The sequence below is a fragment of the Gavia stellata genome, chromosome 1 (assembly GCF_030936135.1).
Source record: "Gavia stellata isolate bGavSte3 chromosome 1, bGavSte3.hap2, whole genome shotgun sequence".
Taxonomy (NCBI): domain Eukaryota; kingdom Metazoa; phylum Chordata; class Aves; order Gaviiformes; family Gaviidae; genus Gavia; species Gavia stellata.
Genome location: NC_082594.1, coordinates 60,336,259 through 60,360,448, shown reverse-complemented (window position 1 = coordinate 60,360,448; position 24,190 = coordinate 60,336,259). Strand labels below are relative to the sequence as shown.

The window sequence follows — 24,190 nt, the reverse complement described above, 5'->3', positions numbered from 1 at the left end:
TGTGGTAATTACTTTAAAATATCACCCAACTCTTTCGTACACATCTAAACAACAACTTTAACAAATCAAAATCTATTCTAGCTGTCAGAGAGGATGGTCTTCCAGTCAACATGTGTAGACCTGAGTACAAATAATATACAACATCATTATAGCAATAGGTACAAAATTAACTACAATAATAAAGTAGCCAGTATAAGGTCTTTCAACAGCCATAGCTGGAAGCTTGGCTGGAATCTTTTATTAGCAGGACCTAGCTTCCTTGGGCAAATAGCAAAAGCTAATGAAGATGAAAAGGGAGTAAGCAGCTTGCCTGAGCCATCCTATTCAAACATGGAGGAGGAGATGCTATTGTTTTATGAAGTGTTAAAGTAGATCTAAAATACAAAGAGATACAGGTATAACTGTGTTTTTCCTGCAGTTGTGTGTTGATGAATACACAATTCAAGAGTGTAAAAATTGGGGAAAAACCTGCTTACCCATATAATGATTACAAAGTCTTTTAGTTAAATGATGTTTACACTGTTCATTAATTGGTTTGGTACTTTGAGAGCTACCCTGCCAGTTTGACAATTATGCACTCTAAGCTTTTCACACACTAAATGGCCAAAATAAGCAGAGCTTTTCTGCATATCGAATCTTCATGATTTCTTGCTCACTACTAACAAGCTTGAGGGCTTTGTTGGTAGTTTTTTATTCTTCAAACCAATTTGTCCTCCTTTTTTTTTCTTAGACCATTATCAAGAGTGTTAAGTATTGTCAAATGCAGTCTGAATTTCTCTAGGTCTGAACTAAAACCATTGAGCCCTTTGAAGACACCTCTTTAAAGGTTTCACGTGGTGATATTGAACATTACCAGCCTGGCCAGTTTTGAGCTAGTGATATCAGGGTAACATGGCCCGTTTTATTATTAAGTCAGTCAGACCCTAGAAGTTTGCAACACTTACCTGCTTACTTACTAAGCAAGATCTATTATAGACTTGAAACAAAAATCCCATGTAAAGGATGGTGGTACAAGGAATGACCTGATGTACATATCAAACCCCAAAAAGGTGTTTAGCATTAGGAAAATGTAGCTCCATCTTCAGTTATTCGAGTTTGCTTAGTGACTGCTTTCCTGAGCCAGGGTCTGTGTGGCTCTGGCTGTGTAAGATGGCAGCTGCTGTGGATTTTCTCCATGGCAGTAAGCTGGCAAAGGCTAGTTTATGTCACTCATCTTCCCTCCGCCATGCGGGAAGGTGAAAGGAGTATTAGAACAATGTACCCCATTCTGATACTCCTGGAGTGACAGAAGACTGCTTTAGGCCATGCATGGTAATGTTCCATAAGGCTAAGTGACCCAGGTAGGGTCCTCCTGTCAGCAATTCCAGTGTCATTGCTTACTGCAGCTTTTGGGTGAATCCAGGATATTACAAAGCATTCTTTGTTTAGAGTTCCTCAGCTGTAACAAGTACATTCCTAATGTTAAATACATCAGTAGCATTTTAGAAGTCTTTTCAGCTTTCGTGAAATTCCCATCTAGGCACAAAGCAAATCCTCAACTCCTTTGTGCATTTCCAAACACTGAAAGAATTTGGATCATTAATGGTTTATCATGTATTGGTTTTTATGGCCATTGCATCTTTAATGCACTGTGCCGTCCACGTTCTTCACAGTGTCCTGGACACTGAGAATCGTCATCCTGCATGAAGCCAGATGCCAGCATTAGAAGTGATTCATAGTAAATGTAAGAAATTCTTCACTGTTGTAGTTGATTGATGGTAGCAACAGGGCATTTCACTTGAGACTGCTTCAACACAGCTAATCTTAAGTCCAATTTAGCATTAGACACAATTTTCCCATCATACCCCTGGCTGACAGCAACATCAGAACATTTCTTTCATCTTATTACTACACAGTTTAAGAAACACATCCAAGGGCTGAAAAAGGTCAGTAAATTAAACAAGAACAAAAACTGGCATTATGTCTCTTCTTTCTAGTTTGCACAGAGAATTTTCCATGGCTGTGTGCTCTGAAAAGGGCTGTAATCCAAATGACACACTGCTGATCTGATGATCCAAAATGATTTTTAAGGCTTGGGCAAGTGCTGTGGGCTAAATTAGACCTCGTTCCAAATACAGAAATGTGTAAAGAGACAGTGAACTCTCATGGTCAAACATTACAGCAGAGGTGCAGTTGAACCATTTCAAGGGTACAAGTCCAAATTAAAATTCTGTTATGCAGAAAGAACAAACTAAAACAGATTAAAGTAAGGGGAAAGTTGGGCGCAGTAGGTGTGTGGGCTAGAGCACTGTGGTTGATCTCCTAAGGATATTGCAGTCTGTCTCTGAGAGGCCAACAGGAAAGCTGCTTATCATGCATAGCGTTCATGACAAGTGAGCAGCTAGATTCTGACATGCTGTAGAAAAAATTAAGAAACACACATGCCCATCTGGCCCCCGTGAGCAGAACAGTCCTGGGATTTCAAAGTAATGAATTTCTTTTTCAGGTCTCCTCATCATAGTGTTTTTGCTGTGCGTGTGTATTTGCTCAGATACTTCCACCTTGCTGGCCCTCTGGGCTCTCTGTCTTTCTGCCAGCAACTAGCTGCTTTTCACATTGCCTGCCACAGCCATCTCCAAATTTGCTGCCTCAGCCAGCTGTTCCTGCCTTTACATAGCCTGTGCCTAGCTTGTATCTCCTCTGAACCTCCTTCATTATTATCTTGGTGTTGAATTATGTTATGCCGACATAATACTCTCTATTAGCTAAATTGTCTTCTTTCAGTTCAGTTGAGGTGGGAAGGCGACCTTTAGTAATTGACAAGAAGCTTTATTGAATTTTACTGAATCATACTACATATTATTTACGTTATTGTAAATTATTTTCCAGCATTAAATATACCACTGTAAAATCTTTTTATGAGTGTCCGAAGGTACGGACTATATAAGAAAGTATGCATGTATGTACATGTGTACCAAGACGGTTTATGCATTTTTATTCTTCCTGTACTACTATTTTGCTTCCCTGTTGTTTTTTGTGAAGGGAGAGAAAAGCGCATTTTACAGCCTCATTTACTAGTTTCTTTTAGCAAGTCCTTTCACAATTGAGGCAGAGTACTTCGTTACTATGAGGGAAATTTTGACACTATTAAAAATACAGTGTAAAATATGCAGAGAGACTACGTATTTAGAACTTGTGTGAAACAGAAATGTAACAGATACAATGCTACCTGTTTTGATTCACACCACTGACGAAAATGCATGATTGATGCCAGTAGCCCTATCTTTAATTATTATATTCTTATAGCTTGCCTCGTGGATTAAAAATAAAAGCAAGACCTCATTTAGCCACTCTATTTTGGCGACTTCACTGCGCTTTAGGCATTGTTATTAGCCCAGGCTTGTTCTGTAAATTTATGATGGTCAGGCTTTATCTCCTAAGCCTCCCTTTATAGATTGGAATATACAACCATTTTATGCCACAAGAAAGCCAGCTTGCATGGGGAGGGTTGAGCTGTCTTCTGTCTACAATGCTATCAGTGATTCGCACAAGAAGTCCAGATGTTAAGAGCCAAGAGGCAGTCCTATTAGCTGAATGTTTGTAAATATGTGCTTAGTTTCCACTCAGCTTCAATTTAAGCAAACTACCTTAAAACACCAGTGGAATTCAACGGGGGATGAATTCTCCTGTAGGCGGGTACAAGTTTTTGCTAAAAGCCTGAACAAGTGCCAGTCCTTGCAGCTTCCCATACATACAGTATTGTGTTCTAATTTGATCATAAAAAATCCCAGTAGTATGAAGAGTAGCTTGGTCATGGCCCCGAGCTCTAGGCAGGGTTAAACATAAAATGTAAATGTGGACAATTCTTTATCAATATAACAACCTCAGCTCACTAAAGACTGAGACAGTATCTTACAACTGTATGTATGAATCTTCTAACACATTAATAATCTTTACAAATGTAAAAATGTGTGTTACTTAATTTTTGCATTCCTCTATAACATTCACAGGCCCTGGTTCTCCTGGGGTAATTTAACCACTCTGATATCTGCTAGAATGGCAACACAGCAGGAAACAACCCAGATTTCTGGATTGCGGTGATGGTAACTTCCTAACACATGTGAGCTGATGAGGGCAGGTATTCTGGCTGGACCTTATACTTACAAGCAAGGAGGAACTGGTCAGATTGTGAGGTTCAGGGGCAGACTTGGTTGCAATGACCATGAGATTGTGGAGTTCAGGATCCTGCAAGGAGGGAACAAAGCCAAAAGACAGGACCACAGCCCTGGTGTTCAGGAGAGCAGACTTTTTCATGTTCAGGTATCTTCTTGGAAGAATCCCATGAGGTACAGTCCTAGAGATAAGAGGGTCCAGAAGAACTGGTTGATTTTTCAAGGATCTCATCCTCCAAGCTCAAAAATGGTCCCCTTCCAAGTGCAGGAGATCAAGCAAATGTGGCAGGAGGACCACATGAATGAACAAATAGCTCTGGACAAAACTCAAAAATGAGTTGTAAGAGGTGTAATACAAGAGGTGTAATCAGGGTCAGGTGGCCCAGGAGGGATACAAAGATTCTGTCTGAAAGTGGAGGGATAGGGTTAAGAAAGCCAAAGCCCACATGGAGTTGAATCTGCCAGGGGGCATGGACAGCAACAAGAAGGGCTTCTACAGATGTAAGAGCAGTGAAAAGAAGACTAGGAAAAATGTGGGCCTGCTGCTGAATGGGTTAGGGGACCTTGTGACATGGAAATGGTTGAGGTACTCAATGCCTTTTTCACCTCCATCTTGATGAGTAAGACTGACCTTGAGGAATCTCAAGCCCCTGAGACTCATGAGGAAGTCTAGAGCCATGATGACTTACTCTTGGTGGAAGAGGATCAGGTTAAGAAACATTTAAACAAACTGGACATACAGACGTCTATGGAATTTGATGGGATGCACCCATGATTGCCAAGGGAGCTGGCCAATGTTATTGCGATGCCATTCTTGATTCATCAACAACATCTTCAGTGATCTGGATGATGGCACAGAGTGCACCTTCAACAAGTTTGCAAATGATAGAAAACTGGGAGGAGTGGCTGATACACCAGATGGTTCTGCTGCCATTCAGAGGGACGTTGATAGGCTAGGGAACTGACCACACAGGAATCTCATGATGTTCAACAAAGAGAAAAGCAAAGTCCTACACCAAAGAAGGAATAACTGCATGCACAAGGCATGCACAAGGAATAACCAGGCTTGGCACCAACCAGCTGCAGTTGAGCAGAAAAGGTCTTGGGGGTTCTGGTGGGCAACAAGTTGAACATGAGCCAGCCGTGTGCTCTTGAGGCAAAGAAGGCCAACACCACTTTGGGAAGAATTAGGAAAAGCATTTCCAGCAGACTGGGGGAGGTGATCCCCCTCTACTCAGGCCTGGTGAGGCCATCTGGAGCGTTGTGTCTAGTTTTGGGCTCCTCGGTACAAGAAAGATGTGGACATACTGGACTGAGTCTAGCAGAGGGCCACAAAGGTATTAAAGGGGCTGGAGCATCCTTCATACAAGGAAAGACTGAGAGAGCTGCAACTGTTTAGCCCGGAGAAAATAAAGCTCAGGAGGAGATTTTATCAGTATGGAAAAATACCTGATGGGAGGAAGTAAAGACCATGAAGCCAGGATCTTCTCATTAGTGTCCAGTGGTAGGATAAGAGGCAATGGGCACAAACTGAAACACAAAGAAATTCCATTTAAACATGAGACAAAACTTTTTCACTGTAAAAACACAGGACACGGTTGCCCAGGCATGTTGTAGCGTTTCCATCCTTGGAGATACTCAAAACCTGACTGGATGTGGTCCTGAGCAACCTTCTCTAGATGACTCTGCTTTGAGCAGAGGGGTTTGACTAGATGATCTCAAGAGGCCCCTTCTAATCTCAGAGGTTCCATGATCTTATTCTTCTGTCTCCCACTGGTACATTGTCTAATTTTGAACATCTGAACACAAGAAAACACACACTGTGAAGGTGGTCAAATAGTGGAACAGATTGCATAGGCAGGTTGTGGAGCCTTTATCTGTCGAGATATTCAAACCCTGACTGGACACAGTCCTGGAATACGTGCTCTAGCTGACTCTGCTTGAGCAGGCAGGGGTAGACTAGATAATCTCAATCCCTTCCAACCTAAATAATTATGTGATTCTGTGAATATAAACCAGTACAGGCACACAGAGTTTTCAGGAAGAAGTTGAGAAGAGGCAGAGTTCTTCTATATTTTGAGTTTTGTTTTTCCTGAAATTTTGTCAGGTACATCTACATATAAACTCAGGAGCAAATTCATACTTATGTTGTGTTTGCAAATAAGCGTTAAAGACATAAACTGCATTACTTGTGAAAGATTGTAAAAAATATAGATATTAGTGACCTTCATTCAAAGATGGTTTAATGTAAAATAACACTACATTCTGCCTGTTTGACTCTAGCTTCTACTGGAACAGCTGTGGCTGGCCCAGTGAGGGTAGTGGTTAAGTTTTCAGGCTAAATCATAAGTCCACGCTCTTTGTGGTGGGGGCCTAGAAGTTAGTTCTTTGAACTTCTGGCATACCTCTTATCACTACTGTTTTGGCAACTCATGGATGTAGACTTCTGGCCTGTGCTGCATGCCTCCATTTCTCTTTTCTCTCGTGGGATTGCAGCAGAGGAGACACAAAGCATTACGTGCAACAGATACGCGAGTTATATGTGAAGTACTTCACAGTTCATGGGCCCAGATGTGCGTATTTACTATATGTAGATATGTTTTATACTTCTGGGCATCAGATGAATCCTGTATTACTTGTCTTTCTTGAGCAAAAGCAATGCACAAGGTAGAAGGAATTAACATTACTTGTTCTTGAACAGTAAGTCATTAAGATCTGCATGAATAAATCATAATGAAGGAGTATTAACCAAAGGCAACTGGGTAGTTAGAAGTAAGTTTATGCTTTAAAAACATACTAAAGCAATGAATATCATAATAAATTATAAACCTTAAGTAAGTAGTCAATTGGCAAATAAAAAACTGAAAAGTAAAAAAAAAAAGACTTGTACATGTAAACCAGTTGAAGCAATATATTAGAATATATTTAAAAGAGCTTTTATAAAAACATATTATTATAGCGGATTATGTTTTGACAGTGTAATAAAACTTTATAATGCATGTGGTTTGACTCATTTTTATGATAAAATTTTCTTTTGCAGAAAATGATGAGGTCATCCGTGTTTCATATGTTCATACTAAGCATGGTGGCTGTTGATGTGATTGTTGCTGCTAGTAACTACTACAAAGGAGAACATTTTAAGAGACAATATGACGAATTTTATCTAGCTGAGGTGAGTATGCTGAAGTGACTATCCGGATATTTTTCAAGATAAGCTAAAGTAGAAAATGTGAATGTGAAGCACATTTTAGTGTGTAAGTTTTTTATTCCCTTAAGCATTCCAAGAGTTCTTTGCTAACTTGTACAAGTTCCTCTGTCTGACAATGGCTGACAGCCCTATCTTACAACCTTTTGAAAGGTAATTTCCTCAAACAAAATGTCAATGGTAATGAGCTGAGGCTTAAGTATAACGTCTGCAGGCAATGTATGGCTGCTGAGTTGCTGTCTTTCTCTGGCAGGAGTGTAACATCCAGAAGAATTTAACTTTAAAAAAATTACAAAACACTGTCTTTAAAGAATATAGTACTTCTTCCTAAATTATCTTTATTCGTCATATACTTAGCTGCAAGAAGGTCCTTAAGCATAACCAAAATATTGTTGCAAATAGCCTGGCTTCAGTAACCTCAAGAGCACACTGCAAAAATAACGTTTATCATTAATTTGGTGAAGGAGAAGGCTGTGCTCCTGAACCAGTGAAGTGGAGGTAAAAAGGTTCTTTATAAGTGGCATTCTGGCAGGGAGCCTGCTTGAGTCATTAGCTGGTCAAGGATTTTACTGCAGAGTATGCACTAGAGATCCTAGAACCTTACCTACATGTCTTTTTAGTACTATTTAATTCAGTATAAAAAAAAAAAAAACAAAACACTTGAAGTCTTCAGTACTCATGTACAGGCATAGCGTCAAACAGATATTTGTTTTTCCTGAATCAAGAGTAGAATCAGTATTGTAGCATTCTTTATTAAAAATACTTATTTCCATGGGCACTGTGAATTGTCACTTCAGATGAATATAAATCGACCAGTGCTGAAATTGACCAAGATCAGTTACCTGCAAGTGTTGATCACGGTTGCCTGGATTGGGCACATGTCTAGCTTTATGGTTACTACAGTTTCCCTGGCTTTGATAATTACACAGTCCTTCTCTGGAGCCAGAGGGGACATTCTTAGGCTAGAGCACATGATAGCAGTATATTACTTGTGATTCCTCTGCCATTGGTATTGCCAAAGTTCAAGGATTTGTACTCTTGGGGTTTTAAATGTCAAAATACATTTGAGAGTCAGACTCAAGTGCCCAACTTTAAACCCTTTAGTCCATAACATTATGATGCTTTATGAATCTCCCTTTTTTAAGGGAGGTTGAGTTGATACCCTTTTTTAATTTATCTTAGTTTTAGAATTTGTATCTGATCTCTTAAAATCTGTGAAGCTGAGACTTCACCAGTTCCAGGACAAAAATGAAAGCAAAGAAAATTTAAAGGTAGCACCAGAGTCCAAACCCTTGAAAGAGTGCAGATTGTAGAGACATCAGTGTTTCGTCATGCTCTGTTGTCTCTCATGCTGCTGGAGACAGCTGTAGTTTGTATGAACATTGAGTAAATGTTGGCCCAGCCAACAATTACAAGAGTTATTGTGAAATGTTTTACCTTTATTTCATCTCAAGTTCTGAGCATATTCAAAAAACAACACGAACATGAAAGAGCATGATCCTGGGAATAAGACATCAGAATAAAACCAACAAATGCTGGATTCTCTTATGACACCCCCTTCAGATTTGAGGATAGAAGTTAGGACAGGGAAGCTCATTTTAATCTCAGTCATGGTTTAACCCCAGCAGGCAGCTCAGCCCCACACAGTCACTCGCTCACTCTCTCCCAGTGGGATGGTGAGAGAATCGGCAGGGTAAAAGTGAGACAACTCATGGGTTGAGATAAAGGCAGTTTAATAGGTAAAGCAAAAGCTGCACATGCAAGCAAAGCAAAATAAGGAGTTCATTTACTGCTTCCCACTGGCAGGCAGGTGTTCAGCCATCTCCAGGAAAGCAGTGTCATGTGTAATGGTTACTTGGGAAGGCAAACACCATCACTCCGAACATCCTCCCTTCCTTCTTTGTCCCCAGCTTTTTTATTGCTGAGGACAATGTCACACACTATGGGACATCCCTTTGGTCAGTTGGGGTCAGCTGTCCCGGCTGTGTCCCCTCCCACTCCGTGTGCACCCCCAGCCTGCTCACTAGTGGGGCCATGTGAGAAGCAGAAAAGGCCTTGACTCTGCACAAGCACCGCTCAGCAATAACTAAAACACCCCTGCGTTATCAACGCTGTTTTCATCACAAATCCAAAACAGCACCATACAAACTACGATGAAGAAAATCAACTATCCCAGCCAAAACCAGTACAATAAACTAGGCTGGAAAGAAATAATTAAGTCAGCATTAAAGCCTGAGATCATGAACTCTTCATGGTAGGCATTTTTCCTTTATGCCCGGCATACGGCAAGTAGAGCCTGGATTCTTAACAAAATAAAATTAAATCTATTTATATTCAAAGTAGGAAATGCTGCATGTGCTATTTCTGTTTTGGCACTGAACATATAGTCTAAATATGCTTTTATTAATCAGTGCTAGAAACATTCTCTTCAACATCTATTTCAAGTGTAGGGTTTGGGGTTTTTTTCCAACAGAAATACTTGCCAGGGTTTAATAATTCAAGATGAGTATGTCATGTAGACTAGTGTATTATAATTTTGTCCTATAAGCAATGTCTGGTTTTCTTTAAAGATACATTTTTCTGCCTCTGCATAGTTTATATTGATTTATTGATTTATTAGTGAGGAGGTTGTCAGAAAACTCAGTTGTTTACATTCTACATGTTTACATTTCTAAGTATATAAGGTAAATTAGTCTGGAATAGAGAAAGGTATTTTGGTTTTTTGTAAGGCATACTCTTTTGACGTCCATTTGTTGTTTTTCTTTTTTTTTTTTTTTTTTCCTGTGATGTTTTTACTAGAGACACTATAAAAATCAGACAGGAACAAACCCCTAATATCTTACAGGAGGAGGTATAAAATACAGTATCAGAAGAGCAAAAGAGTGAAAAAAATCCTGGTCGAGAGGAGAAATTGATAAGCTGGTGTCATTTCCTAGTTGGTTATTGTGAAGCTTGTTCTTTGCAGCATAGGGTGTACAAAGAAATTGTTTTTAAGAGCCTTAAGGAGGCTGAATGCTCAACCAATGCAGATTATCCTGCAGTGGCTGGTTTGTTTCCTTGGTGAGGGAGACTGGTTGGAGTAGGGCACACTGCTCTTGCTCTGTATTTTCCATTAGACTAGACTGCAGAAAGCTTTCCCTTCAGAGGGAGCTTACCTGAGCAGCCAACAGCATTGGGGATTCCCTCTGCTAAACGAAATAGCCAGACAGATTACAGCAAACATATCTGGTATTCTGTTACATTTTCCAGAAGTCATCTTGGAAACTGCTGGCCTTAGGAGCAGACATCGTCTAGTATAGTAGCTCACTCGGTCCATTTTATGGACCACACGTTATAGTGACCTAGAACTGTAGAAAGATATCCACTTAAATTCAGTAGACAAATATAAGTGAAGTTACTGAGATATCCAATACCAAGACAAAACCCACTATTTTCTTTGTTGGAAAGAGAAGACAGACTCAAGAGAAAAGGAGGCAAAGGTTAGACAAAAAGATAAAAGATAGAAATGAATTCTAAACCCAGATCCCATTGGTTGCATAATTTTGTATACCCAGTAGTAAATGAGAGGTTCTGACAAACATTTCAACTTGTATACATTAGCCCTGCAGATTAAACAAAACCAGACTTCTAGCAGGATGACTCAAAACCCCAATGCAGTATCTGAGAACCTGGAAAGAGTAGAGCTTCAAACTCATTTTGGTAATTGTTATTGAGGATGTTGACTTTATCTGCTCAATACCTAGACAGAATAGTGATGGATGTTTGTTTTTATATGCAACTGCCGCATTGTTATGCATTAAAAGAGGTTACGGACTAGAATTCTTATCGGAGACATGTGAGATTCCTACAAGTACTACTTTAAAGGGTCTGAAAACCAGAGTTCAAAGCCAGATGCTCCTATACACTTCCTCCTAGATTCCTTTTGCCATCTGTCCCCTTGCACTGCTGCCTCTGGGTAGCCTTTGCCCTGTCCTGGCTGAAGGAAAGATTGAGTGCTGTGTCAAATCTGGTAGCAAGGAAAGTGCTGGAGGTCTGTGCCCTTAATCCTACTGATCCTCCTCAGAAGAATTCTTGTCTTTCCCAACAGCTTGATAACCTTTCAAGTAAGCCACAATTACAAAGAAAACTAACTGGGTCTGTCACTGTTGGGTGTTAGCTGATATTGAGCTCTGCCTCTGCAAAAAAATGTTAAGGGGCTACTGGTAAAAATTAATGTTGCTGAAGGCGGCATTAATGCCATAAAACTTACAGGTGGCTGAATGGGAGGTAGCCCTCAGAGAAGCAGCCCATTCCTGGTAGCTCCTCTTTGGCCTCCCCAAAGCAAATTTGGCAACCTGGCGGAGGGTGGCTGCTCATGTGTTACACCAGCTTTTTCTGTGTGGGTCTGCTCTGGCTTCTGATGTGAATCTGCCTTTCCCCTGTCTGTGCAGCAATGAAAGGAGTGATTTCAGTTTAAAAAAGGTCTATAAAATTGTATTACATTTCACACCTAACAAAAAGTTCTAGTCAGATATTTTGAATCTTCTCCTGTAATTAATTACAAGGAAGGAAAAAAATACCAGCTCTGTCAGCAGGAAGACAGGTGTATAAATGTAATCAGATGTTATGCAAACCATTTGATACATTTTTAAGTACTAATGGCTTGAATTCGTTTGACAAGCATGTAAAATGCAAATGATCCCACCCACACATTTTCAGAATAAATTAAAGTACAGTTAACATCATGTTTGTTAGTCTTGTCCTAATAGGAAGTCTGTGTGCTCTGAAGTATGTGTGTGTGTGTGTGTGTATTTAAATGTCGTTGTTATTCCACCTGCTCTGAAGCTGAATTCTAGCTGCTTTATACCCGCTGTTCCATTTTTCCTAATTTGCCCCCCTTATTCTTTCAGGACTCAGTTAGATGTTTTTTCCTTTAAAAGTGAGCTTTCATTTTAAAATTTTTGATACAACATTTTCCTTGTGTTTCAGGTAGAGATTTTCATGTAAAGAGGTAGTTTCTTCAAACTTGGCTCATTGTTCTCCTTGAGCTCTTTCAGCTACCAGAACAAGGGCTGAAAAACAGCCCAGGTACATTCAAGAATATGAGCCTGAAAGTGTCCCTACACTGTGTACATGGATCCTTATATGTCTGAAATCACGCAAATTTTTCTTAGTAGTATTTCTTTCCTAATGTAAACAAATTTTTTGAGTGCTCTGAAGCATTTCACCTTGACTTAATCATTCAGAGAACATCTGAAGCCTGATAACCATTTTGCATGCCTTGAGGAAGCCATATAACATAGCTGATAGCACTGCTCATTAAATGCTGTGTGGACTAGGAGAATAAACATAGGACATAAACATCAGTGTTTAATTTCCATCTCCACTCCTGCCTGTGACAGTCCTGTACACACAAAATATGTGAAATTTTCTTTAGCTATCACACAAAACCCCGCTTTCGTGTTGATAGATGTATTTTTGATGGACTGGAGAGTTTAAATTTTAAATAATGCAAGAACTTAAGGCAGCATCCCCGAGATTGTCACTGTCAGATTCAGAATTAAAGACTTATTCTCTAACTTTGTTATCCCCTGCCAAGTCCAGTAAACCTTGTGGCCCACAGTCAATTAATCTCCCCATCTTAGAAGACTAATAATGTTTTTGCTTAAAGGAGGTTTGACCTGTATTTTGTTAATGTTTGCACAACACTTTGACAGTATTAGTTGTATATAGATGCCACCTAATGTTATTTCAGCGTCTCTTTTAAGCCCCAAAGTGTGTAAAGGGTCAGAGAAGAAAACTGCTGAGTCAAGGAAAAACATCTTTTCCACTAGGTTTCCTGGCTGCTGGGAAGTGAGGGGGAGAGTATCTCAGAGTATATACAGTGATAAATTAAGAAGACTGGTCAGGAAGAAGTGTGTCTAGCCAGAAGGATTTTTGGTAGTGAGAGAAGAAGGAGAAAATAAATTTTGAAGATGTAAACCTATGCAAAATTGTCTCCCTTTTTTCAAGCTGAACATCATGCATTTTAGTGTGTAAATATTTCAGGAGAGGCCTCTGGAAGAATCCCACCATCATCCAATGCCTACAGGTAGATTTCTTCCCCTGTAACTTCCCAACTTACTCTCTTTGCTCAACTTCTTTAACACCATCTATTTTTAAAATTGTGAAAATTTACCCATTCTGGACAGAGTTTGAATTTCCTCTTTATGTTAATTTGTTTTAATGCTTAAGCCACGTCACCCCTTTTTTACCTGTTTCAGCTGTCATACTATGGATGTTTTAGAAAATTGAAGTAGCAATTTTCAAACAAGAGGTCTTTAAGTTTTGCTTTGTTCCTTAGATCTTTTAAAATTCTTCATGCAGTTCATATGTGTTACTTCACATTTTGAAAAAAAATTTCATCAGTTTTTTTCCTTTTCATCTGTATACACAAAGTGAAAAGTCAACTGGATGGATTTATTATTTCCTGCCTTCCAAATTGTGGAATCTACATGTCTAATTTTCTGTGTTGAAACTTCAGAAAATTTCATAAAGTGTACATTTTAGGGAAGAATATGAGCCAATATGGGGAAATCTATTATTTATTGTTTATTCTGTTTAGACTATGAGTGTTTTTGTTAAATATTATGGAGATCTTTATTTTTGCCATACAAAACCTTGATAGACATCATGACATAGAAACTTCTTGATTTAACTCAGTGTTTTGAACACGTCTTTCTTATTTTATATATTCGTCTAGGTTGCTTTTACAGTTCTGTTTGATTTAGAAGCTCTCCTGAAGATCTGGTGTTTGGGTTTCACAGGATACATCAGCTCATCTCTTCACAAGTTTGAGTTGCTGCTTGTAATTGGAACCACTCTTCATATTTATCCAGACCTCTATCACTCTCAGTTTACATATTTTCAGGTATGATCTGCTACTTTTACATTTTACCATATATACCAATTAAAAACATTACCCATCAACAATTCACTCTCCTTTACTTCCATTCTCAGACTACAGATATTCTCACAGTATTGACACATTTTGAGAATATCTTTAAAATATCAAATAAGTCTGTTCTTAACTATGTTTTTTGGGTGGATTTACAGAAATAGGATACTTTCTAACTTTGCGGAGAAGTCCTTTCTGTTTTCAGTAACTCCCATTTCTTATCTGAGCTACACTGTTCAGTAGGTTCTGGATTAGTTTGTTCACTGTCTTTCATTCAGCCTTGACCTTGCATACAGCTGTTTACAGCATCACCTTCCTGTAGTGTCCACCACTGCTTTCCTGACTGCTGTGCCCGAGGCCTCAGTACACTTGCTGTTGCTTCTCCAAATCTTCATCTCTGTGACAGTCACATGCCTAAGAGTCTCTGCTCCAGTTAGTGTGGGTCTTCTGAGATAATTTCTCCAGAATCATCACAGTGTTTGTTTGTATAGCTCTCCAACCATTCCTTATCTAGAGAGAAAGTGTGTTTATTGAGACTCTTTCTACATTTTCACTTTGGGGAAGAGCAGGAAGGAGAGACAAAGAAAGACTGATTAATTCGGACTTTTGATTCTTCCTCTGTCAGCCAGTCCAGCCAGTTCCCCATTCATCCTCCTTGAAGTGTTTAGTGTTGCTCCAGTTGTGGGAGAAAGCGCTGAGATTCATTATAATGTGCTATATTCTATAGTGCTAAAGAAAGGGATTTTCTAAAAAAAAGATATTAAGTGATTCATATCTGTCCATTATTCAACAATGGATTGGCATAGTGAATAATTAATAATCAATAAAGGCAAATAATAAATTGTCAGACAGAGTCCTGTCAATAAATGTGATTACCTATAGTGACACATACTGTAATTAAGTGAGTACAATACGAGGGGAAAAGTGTCCCCAAATGTGGTTTGAAATATGATGGCCCTTTCAGACTTCTGTAAATGCCATCCTGTATTTTTTGTAAATGGTTCTACAAACCTTCTCAAGAAAGCTTTCAGGATGATAAATTCTATTTTGCTTTCATCTGGTATCATTTGAAGGCTTTTAGATGGTTATAGCTTTGATTTTGTTGTCCAAATATGTAAAATGTTGGTAAACAATGTGGCGTATTTCTAACCTGCGAGAAAGGATGATCTATCAGGAGTACGCCATTGCACTCATGTCAAAAACACACAGGAAACCTAGCTGGGAGCTCTCAGTTATAACAGTTATCAACTTAATTAATAGTAGGTCCATATTTATTAGGGCAGAGTCCATTTACATCTGATGATTTCTTTCTAGGAATTTTAAGTATAAATTATGAACATGTTGGACTAAATGGGTAATATCATCACTAACTCATAGGATTGAAAGTATAATTACAATGTAGCCAGATGTTGATAATAAAATAATAAGTCTTTTCTTTTTAGTGGATTTAATTAATTTAGTGGGGCGGGGGTGGTGGTGGGTTTTTTTTAAAAAGTGCTAGATTTTATGACAGAAAATACCAGGATGTGATTTTTTTTTTCCAAAATATATGAGAGACATACATTTTACAAGCAGAAACACCTGCTGCACTGAAAGATTTGGATTTTATTTTGCAGTCCAAATCCCCTCAGAGGCAAGTGACAGTAAGGTTGGAAAATACTTTGCCTTTGATGTCAGTGTGTAAGGGAGGTACACACTGTATTCCCCCGCAATTAAGCTTCTGGGCAAGCTAGATAACACATTTTCAAATCAACCAAGGTCAAAAAGTCTTTTACACATGAATACGTCTTGATGTTAGGCAGATTTCCAGGCCTTTAGGTATTAATGATGACAGGTTAAACGTGTTCCTTGTCAGCCAACAAAACAGATTACTGAAAATAGAAGTCTTATTTGACACATTCCAGGATAGCGAGCAGAAATATCACTTACTGGCCTTATCTGGTCTTCTTTAGCATATATTTCAGTCTGCATTATTCATTGATCTTTATCATTACCTTTTGCCAACACATCCTTTGCTCTTCACCACATTGGCTACTGTTCACCCTCCCACCTATCTTTCCTGCATTTGCTGTACATTCGTTCAAAACACTTTGCAAAGCCCTCTGTGAAAGACTACAGCAAAGCACCATTCCATGGCTATAATCTATAGAACACAAAATCTGTGGAGAAATGACCAAATTTGCATATTATTGCAGAAAACTGTAGTGAACCAGCATAAAAGGGAGAGATTTAAACAGAATTTGACCTATACTGGACTAAAGAGATGGTGTTGTATTTAAGCTTGGGGAAAATATTGCTGAGGCATTTTCTGAATAAATATCATCCCTTTTAGGAGATGCAGCCATTCTTTGTATCAAAGCTGTGTGGTTTCTCTTTTGTATTTTTCATTTTGATTTGGGTTTTAACATATTTTTATATTTAATCCAAATAGCGCACCTTCTACAGCTCTTAAATTTAATAACATTTGCAATCCAATTACATAGAATGCATAAATGTTCATTAGAGTGTACTTTTGCTAGATGTAATTTGTCACCTAATGAAAATAAATGAAAAAAAACAAATAGTATCAATAAGATTAGTGTGTTGCTTAAAGGTCAATTAAAGTTCCCCAAAGGAAGGGGGAAAAAAGTAAAGCAGATAATACAGTTTATCTAAAACACAACTCAGAATACCGACTAGCATGAAATCTTCACCCCACTGGGGTCAGTGTCGAAACTAGTATTAATGGGACCAGCGTAGTGAATGCTACACTGTGAGGAGATCTTGTAAGGCACCATGTTTATATGTTAATAGTACTTAGAAATCTCACTCATCTCACTGTCTGTCACTGTCTCGGTAACCAGTTTCATGTACTTAGATTGTTGATTCTCTGTAATTCTGTGATCATGGTACCAATGTGAAAGAAAGGACCCTATCTCACCTTGTTCTAATGTTGTGAAACTTAAGCTGTCTAGTGTAACCTCTGTATCTAGGACCCTTTTTAACTATTGAAGACAGTGAAGGCTCGTCCCATCACACACAAGGGGTCTGGTGTGTGTTTGGAATAAGTTGCTTTCTTGAGTTGACTTTCGCTCCCTCCTTTGACAGTAGAGCCTAGATGACTAGCATATTCTGCATACCTGATGGATAGCTAGGGAGATGAATTTCATGCAAAATGCAAAGATGTACATTATTAGCAAGCTACAAGGTACAGTGAAGTCCTTCTGTAAACAACTACCATATCCTCCTGTCAAACTTATTTTCTCTCCAAAAGCAGCGCAGTAATTGTATTTGACTTGCGCATCAGGTCAGCCTATAATTGCACTGTAATTCCTACCTTTCAGTTTCAATATGATTCTTGTGGAAATACAGGCAATACCTTGGGCTAGAGGCTCCTTTTCTTCGTAAGAACTGCAGAATCTCTTTTGCCTCATATGCTCCTGTCTGTTGTCTCCAGCAACTGCTGTGGCTGCCACTGCCTCTTGTTGATACTGGTGTTATGTCACTGTGCCACGGTGAGCAGCAGAAATAGGAGGATCAGAGCTGTCAGCAGCTTTTCCAAGGTAGAGTCAGCAGTGAATGGGTCAGGAGTTCCACGCACGATCACAGTTCTGCCACCACTGCTAATAACGAGAGGTGTCAAATATGTCAGTGGCACACAATGCTGTTTCCTCTAATACTGAGAAATGCCACCCAAAGTTTCCCTTGTTGTATATAGTATGAAATAGCAAAATATGTTCATTACCAAGCTTCTTAGGTTATACGGTACACAATGTCAAGCAATTTTGTCTTGGGTCACTAAAATGGAAAGATGACTTGTGGAAGAAAAGTTGGCAGTTCTTTATGTGAATATGTAATCTGGTGTAACAAAAAACAAATCATAGAAAAATCTAGGTTGGAAGTGGCCTCTCAAAGTCATCTCATGTAGCCTGCTGCTCAAAGCAGAGCTTTCTTCAAAGACTGTTCAGGACACTGTCCATTTAGAATAAGTATGAATTTTTAACTGTGATAATAATCAAACTGGAGCAATTTACCTAGCACTGCAAGAGATTCTCAGTTGCTAAATCTAGACTGATATATTTTGACCTCTGCCTGAAGCCATTCTTATGTTTGGTAACACACTATAAACCTTCATTGGTCTGTAATTCCACATTACATTCAGATTTACTATCATCTGTGGTGTGTTTTGCCTATGTCTTTGTTCCCTTTGTTACCCCAAAAACAGCTTTACGCAGTTGCATTTCTGTGATGACTGTTGGTGATTGGCGAGTTGATTATACCCTTGGGGACCTTGAGTATCCTCCCGTGCCTGTACTCTCAAGACTTCTGCTGTCATCCCATGCCTGTACACCTCAATGCTGCATTTTATTAAAAGGTCACAGATAGTTCATTCCATGCAAAATTATAGCTTGTTATTACCGTATGTTAGAAAAAAAGAGATATGTAACAATAAGCATTGTCGGGAGTTTCCCGAAGCCAAGAGTTAACCGGCGGCTCGCGGCTGAAGGAACAGATGCGTCCGACTCAATATGAGTGATAAAGCATAGTTCGTCTTTATTATTCAAGCAACACATATTTATACAGTTAGACCTAATACGCGCCTACTTGTCAGATCCTAATTGGCTGAGCCTAAAAGTTACTTTTGTTTATGTTCTTCTACTTGCAGTTTGAGCCTAAAAGTTACTTTTGTTTATGTTCTTCTACTTGCAGTTTGAGCAGCTGTATAACTCCCTTCTACTTTGATCATAACTTCTTGTTATCTACATCCTCATTTCTCAAGGACGCCCAGTCCTTGCCACATAGCCCTTATTTATTGCTTCGTTTGTAATTTTCTACAAGCCCGTCTTTGTCTCTCTCAGAACAAGCTCTGATCCATCAGCTGCACAGGACCACCCCAGGGGCCCGCATCCTGCCTTCCCACAAAGCATTACACCACACCACCGTAAAAAGCTAAGCGAAAGACAAGTAGGTTAACAGTTACCTGGTCATTAGGTAACTGCTGATACTAGCTAAAACAGATCTCCAGTCAGGCCAAGATAAGCACAGACAAAGCCTGACAGGTTCCAGAGCTTGTGTTCTTAACCTAACAGACCACTTGCGGTCTGTTACAAGCGGTGGCAACCTGATATTTACTGGACTACAAGGCTCCAAGTCCCTTTTTGGCCTTGCAGTCTCTGATCCTGTGAAAAGTTGTTCATTAATGTAATAATCAAATAACTAATACAGTTCTGTTTTCTCTTTCTTTGCAGGTTCTTAGAGTAGTTCGGCTGATCAAGATTTCTCCTGCTTTGGAGGATTTTGTGTATAAGATATTTGGACCAGGAAAAAAACTTGGGAGTTTGGTGGTATTTACTGCCAGCCTTTTAATCGTAATGTCAGCTATCAGTTTACAGATGTTTTGCTTTGTGGAAGAACTGGATAGATTTACAACCTTTCCACGGGCAAGTATAAAAAGCATCAATTACTTATTGCTTGTTATTATTTTCTTATCATTGGTGTATCATATTTGTTATTATATTAGCAATTTTTTTTCCCAAGAACCATGGAGCAGTTTATCTCCATATGCATAGATAAAAGAATTGTATTTTCTGTGTGTTACAGTCTTCCTGTAGTCCTTCAGTAGTGAAGTTTGTCTTTCTTTGGGTTAGGTGTTCTATTCCTGCCGTTGAGGGAACATCATAGAGAAATTTTATGTATGCACCCTGAAGATGACACAACAAAGCATATGGCTTAATGTCAGTCTTGCATACTACAGAAAGAGGATTCATGTGCACAATCATGAATATTAGCCACAAAATGTATATAAAACATGCCTACACATCATTTATATCTTCATATGAAAGTGATTGTTCTTGATTTGTACAGGAATGCTTGTTTTGCACAGGGTTATAAAACCTGTCTGCATTGACAAAATAAGTGTTTGCCTTTTGGGTACAAATAATGGATATTTATGGGCATTGCATTAATTTAGAACAGAACACTGAAAATCAGTGGAAATTGGAGCTAATGTATTTATTGAAGCACACTGTTCTGAATGAAAATACTGCCATTTCTTTAATAATAGATTAGGCTGAGTGTACGTGGATTGGTTCCAGTCACAATTTATTTGTTTCTGTCATTCCAGCTTGGTTATCCAATGTATCTATTTTAGTGAAAGTGCATTGGTTGGAACAATTAAATAACAATGAATAAGACAGCCTCAAGGGTCATGCATTTAGCAAACAAAATGGCTAGGCAACAATTTGTAATTATCAACCCGGACTTGATGTATGGGAAGCTAGCCATCAAATGTAAGACAAAAAATACCTACCCACAGGGAATAATGTAACACCATGCTTTCTATTTTGGAAAACGTGCTTAGAAAGGCAGCCAGTAGGATCATTAAGAATTCAGAATAATTCATTTTTAAAATGCTGAAGAAAGCAAAAAGAATATAATAATACTTAAGGTTTCCTAATGAAGTCAGGCCTCTGTCTCTAAATTGAGTGATAGTACCAACATATTGTATGCCCAACTCCCATGTAAAACTTCTGAAAAAAACTTCCAACTGCAAGTTTGAAATCATCGTGGAATTTGGGTTTAGAATTATTTTTATTATTCATGCAAAATGGCAATGACACGCCTGAAAGAATTACTGTAGTTCAATTAAAATAAGACAGATTTACAACCACATGTACATTTTAAGTAGTTAAAATGGTATAAGTATCTGAGAAAGATCCTCTTACAGGAAAATGTTGCCACAATATATCAAGATGTTAGCAAAGTTTTAAATTATTTTGAACATTTCACTCTAAGGCCATTTAGGCCCCATAAGAACTATCATACTGAATTTTAACAGATAGGTGTATGTACTAAAATGCATGTTTGAAGAGTGAGAAAATATCTACTGTTTGTTTTTTACAAACAGTAGATATTTTTTTTTCTGTTTGTTTTTTACAAACAGAAAATATCCAAACTTGTTTTCTATTTTCTGACTTAAGTTTTGGAAAAACAGAAGACCTGTTACCAATAATAAAGGAGTGTTCCTGCAATACTGAATTTAAATATTTTAATACTTTTTATATGACAGCCAGAAGCAAGAGTCTCTCCTTATTTTTAGTTATTGTTTATTCGTATACATATTCACCTTGTTATGAATGGTTCAGAAGTATATAGTATGTGGTTTCTTTTTGTAGTTTTCTAATGAAATATCTCTTAATAGGGTAATAGAGTCAGTGAAAATTTTGTACTCAAAAATTGTGAGTGACGGTTTCCCTCAGAAGGAGGGGGGATTGGGGGATTCCCAGTGATGTTGTCTGCTTTGAATAAAGACCACTGAATCAGTTTACAATAAGACAATTATAAAATATGTGATTTGGGGTTTGCCTGGAATGCACTATTTTCAAGATGTGACTGAATAAATACTTGTATTACTATATAATGTAGGAGATGGTGTGAGGTCTGCACCAGCAGAATTTGCTACAATAAATTTTTAGGGGCTTACCCCCAAAGAACAGCGAACCTAAAATGGCCAGTACTGTTGCTGTGGACTTTTTCCATTATAAATACAGAGAGGACAAGCACACTAACAAAAATGGTGACACTGGAGGCTAGATTTTGAGTTTGTACATTAAAGTGCCTTCTACACTCAAACAGACAAAACCTGAAATCATTTTGAAAATGCAAGTGCTTTATAAGAAGGCACAGTATGGGTTTTGGAACAAGTAGACCTCCTCCTTTCGCTAATGCCTCTAAATTGCATGTTTTCACATGGTTTCCTGACAACAGTCAATAGACACAAGATCAGTGTTGCCATGGCTACAAATTTCACCCTTCTTTTGGCCATTGCAGCTTCCCAAATGGAACGGCTTTCTCTCTAATGCTAAGTATATAAAGATAGATGTTTGCTATACTGTTTTTAACCGATCCGCCATCTCTATTTTTGCACATCTTCTTGGGCTGCACATAGTGAGCCATGAGAAGGACAGGGGGTGGCTGGGCCCCTCAAAGAAGGAATGGCAGGGAAGTCTGTTCAAAGGCGTCAGTGTAAGATGGCCACTAAGAAATTTTAAAAATCACTGTATGGAAAGCAAAACACATTGTTAGTGTCTCTGACTTCCATGCCCTGGCTTCTCTTGGGATCTGGGGCCACGTGCTGACTACTTGGTGTCTCAAGTTACAAAGCTGGGAATGATGCTTTTCTTTTAAATGGGTCAACACAAGATGAAAGCCAGGCCCAACTGGTCTCAGCAACAAAAATCCCCTAGTCTTCAGCAAAACCAGGACTTTGCTTCTAGCCTTGAGCTTGGAGGAAGCTCAAGCTGTGAAATGTTAGTTCAACCTGAGCATCATCCATTGAAAAGTTGAACAATGTAGTCTTAATTCTCTGATGCAGTTACAATCTCACTGCCCCTGCCACATTTGGACAGATACTCTTCTCTCAGGGTGTTACTGAGCACTCATGGCTATGTTAGGAGAAAAAGCTAAGTTTACACAGGTAGAACAGATTGCAAGCATTTCACAGCACTGGCCTAAATCCTGTTTGTGTAATTTGCAGAAGTAATCCCACTGATTGTAGGACTGCTTCCATGGGCCATTGGGATTTGGCCCACAATATTTTACAGACAAGCAGCAGTTACAAGTCAAGTACATTATAACTGTAAGTAGTAATTTGTGTGGTATCACCCCTGTAATAGTTGGACAAGATACCAGAACTGGCACCCAGCTCGTATGTTCCACCGAACCTTTGCCGATCTTCCACTATAAATGAAAAGGTAGTTTGACTTCCATCATCAAAACAGCTAATGAAGTAATAGGGCATAAATACTCAAAGAAATTGACAGTCTTTTCTATAACACGAATTAATTCAGAAAATCACCATTTGCATAAATCTCTAAGTCTCATCTTCACAGATGTTGATTCTGTCAGCTAGTTGCATTTCAAATTAATTTTAAAATAAACAGTGGGAAGTATACCTTTCACCTAAAAATAACTGGCTCCGAAGGAGATTGCTGGGTGTGCGGCACATACTCATTGCGCAGTGCCATATTTTCTTAAAACTAACGTTTTGTCATATACTGGACATTAATGTTATAATAAAATGTTTAAATTATATTGAAAGGCCATTTTATATAACTATATGCTTTATGGACAGCCGTTGTAGGTGAAAGATTAGATTTTTATGATGTTAAAAGAATGTCTTTTCCAGATTAATCTACTGCTTCTATTAATGAGGGGTCCACAACATAGTATTGGAGGTGTCTTTATACCTTGAAGAATTAATTAAAATATGTATTTTTAAAAAACAATAAACTATAGTAATTTAGTGTGGTTCAGAAGAAAGGATACTGCACTGGTTCAATTATCCAGTCCCTCAGGTGTTTTTAAAGCCGGTAGTGGGAAGCTGAGAAGCGGTGCTGGGCGCTGATGGGGTGGTTGTCTTCTTCACGCTCGAACACCACTGGCAGCTATAAAGGAGGCTGAATTTCCTGCTTGTTTCATGTATGCATCTCTGGCTACAGAAGGCCTCTCCTGAGATAAAGATCTCAAATGTTTCCTTCTCTGCAGGTTTTGCATAGGGAGAGACTTGAGGTATTTTGCAGAGCTACGTAACACTTGTTGGGGTTTTTTTGCAAGGACCCTTACAATTATTTTTTATAAGGAAAGGAATCACTAGTAAGAGTCTGTAATTTTGGGCAGTGTAAGGAGTCTGCATGTGTGGTTGTGAGAGGCCACTAATTCAAAAGGGTCAGCTCTGGGAGAGGATCTGGCCACAGGTCAGCAGCATGCTAGTTAAGGCCAAGGTTACTGGCAGGAACATGTAAGTGGAGGGCATTGCAAATTCCAGCCCCCATATTTGGGCTCTCCTAACACTTGACACAGCAAAGATTTTAGCTGACATAAAGGATTTACAGAAAAGTCGTTGCAAGCAGTTTTCTCTGCTGCTTCTAGTTTACGCTA

The 24,190-nt window shown here is 38.7% G+C and overlaps 1 protein-coding gene across 2 annotated transcripts in view; it reads left to right on the top strand.

Annotated features, from left to right (window-relative positions):
• The window catches only part of NALCN (sodium leak channel, non-selective), a 242,430-nt gene that overhangs the window by 115,231 nt on the left and 103,009 nt on the right, over nucleotides 1-24,190 (top strand). For both annotated transcript variants that reach the window (XM_059825606.1, XM_059818762.1), the window contains 3 exons: nucleotides 7,192-7,323; nucleotides 14,078-14,245; nucleotides 19,501-19,692. In XM_059825606.1, the coding sequence (XP_059681589.1) occupies nucleotides 7,192-7,323; nucleotides 14,078-14,245; nucleotides 19,501-19,692 (492 nt within the window). The remainder of the gene's footprint in view (nucleotides 1-7,191; nucleotides 7,324-14,077; nucleotides 14,246-19,500; nucleotides 19,693-24,190) is intronic.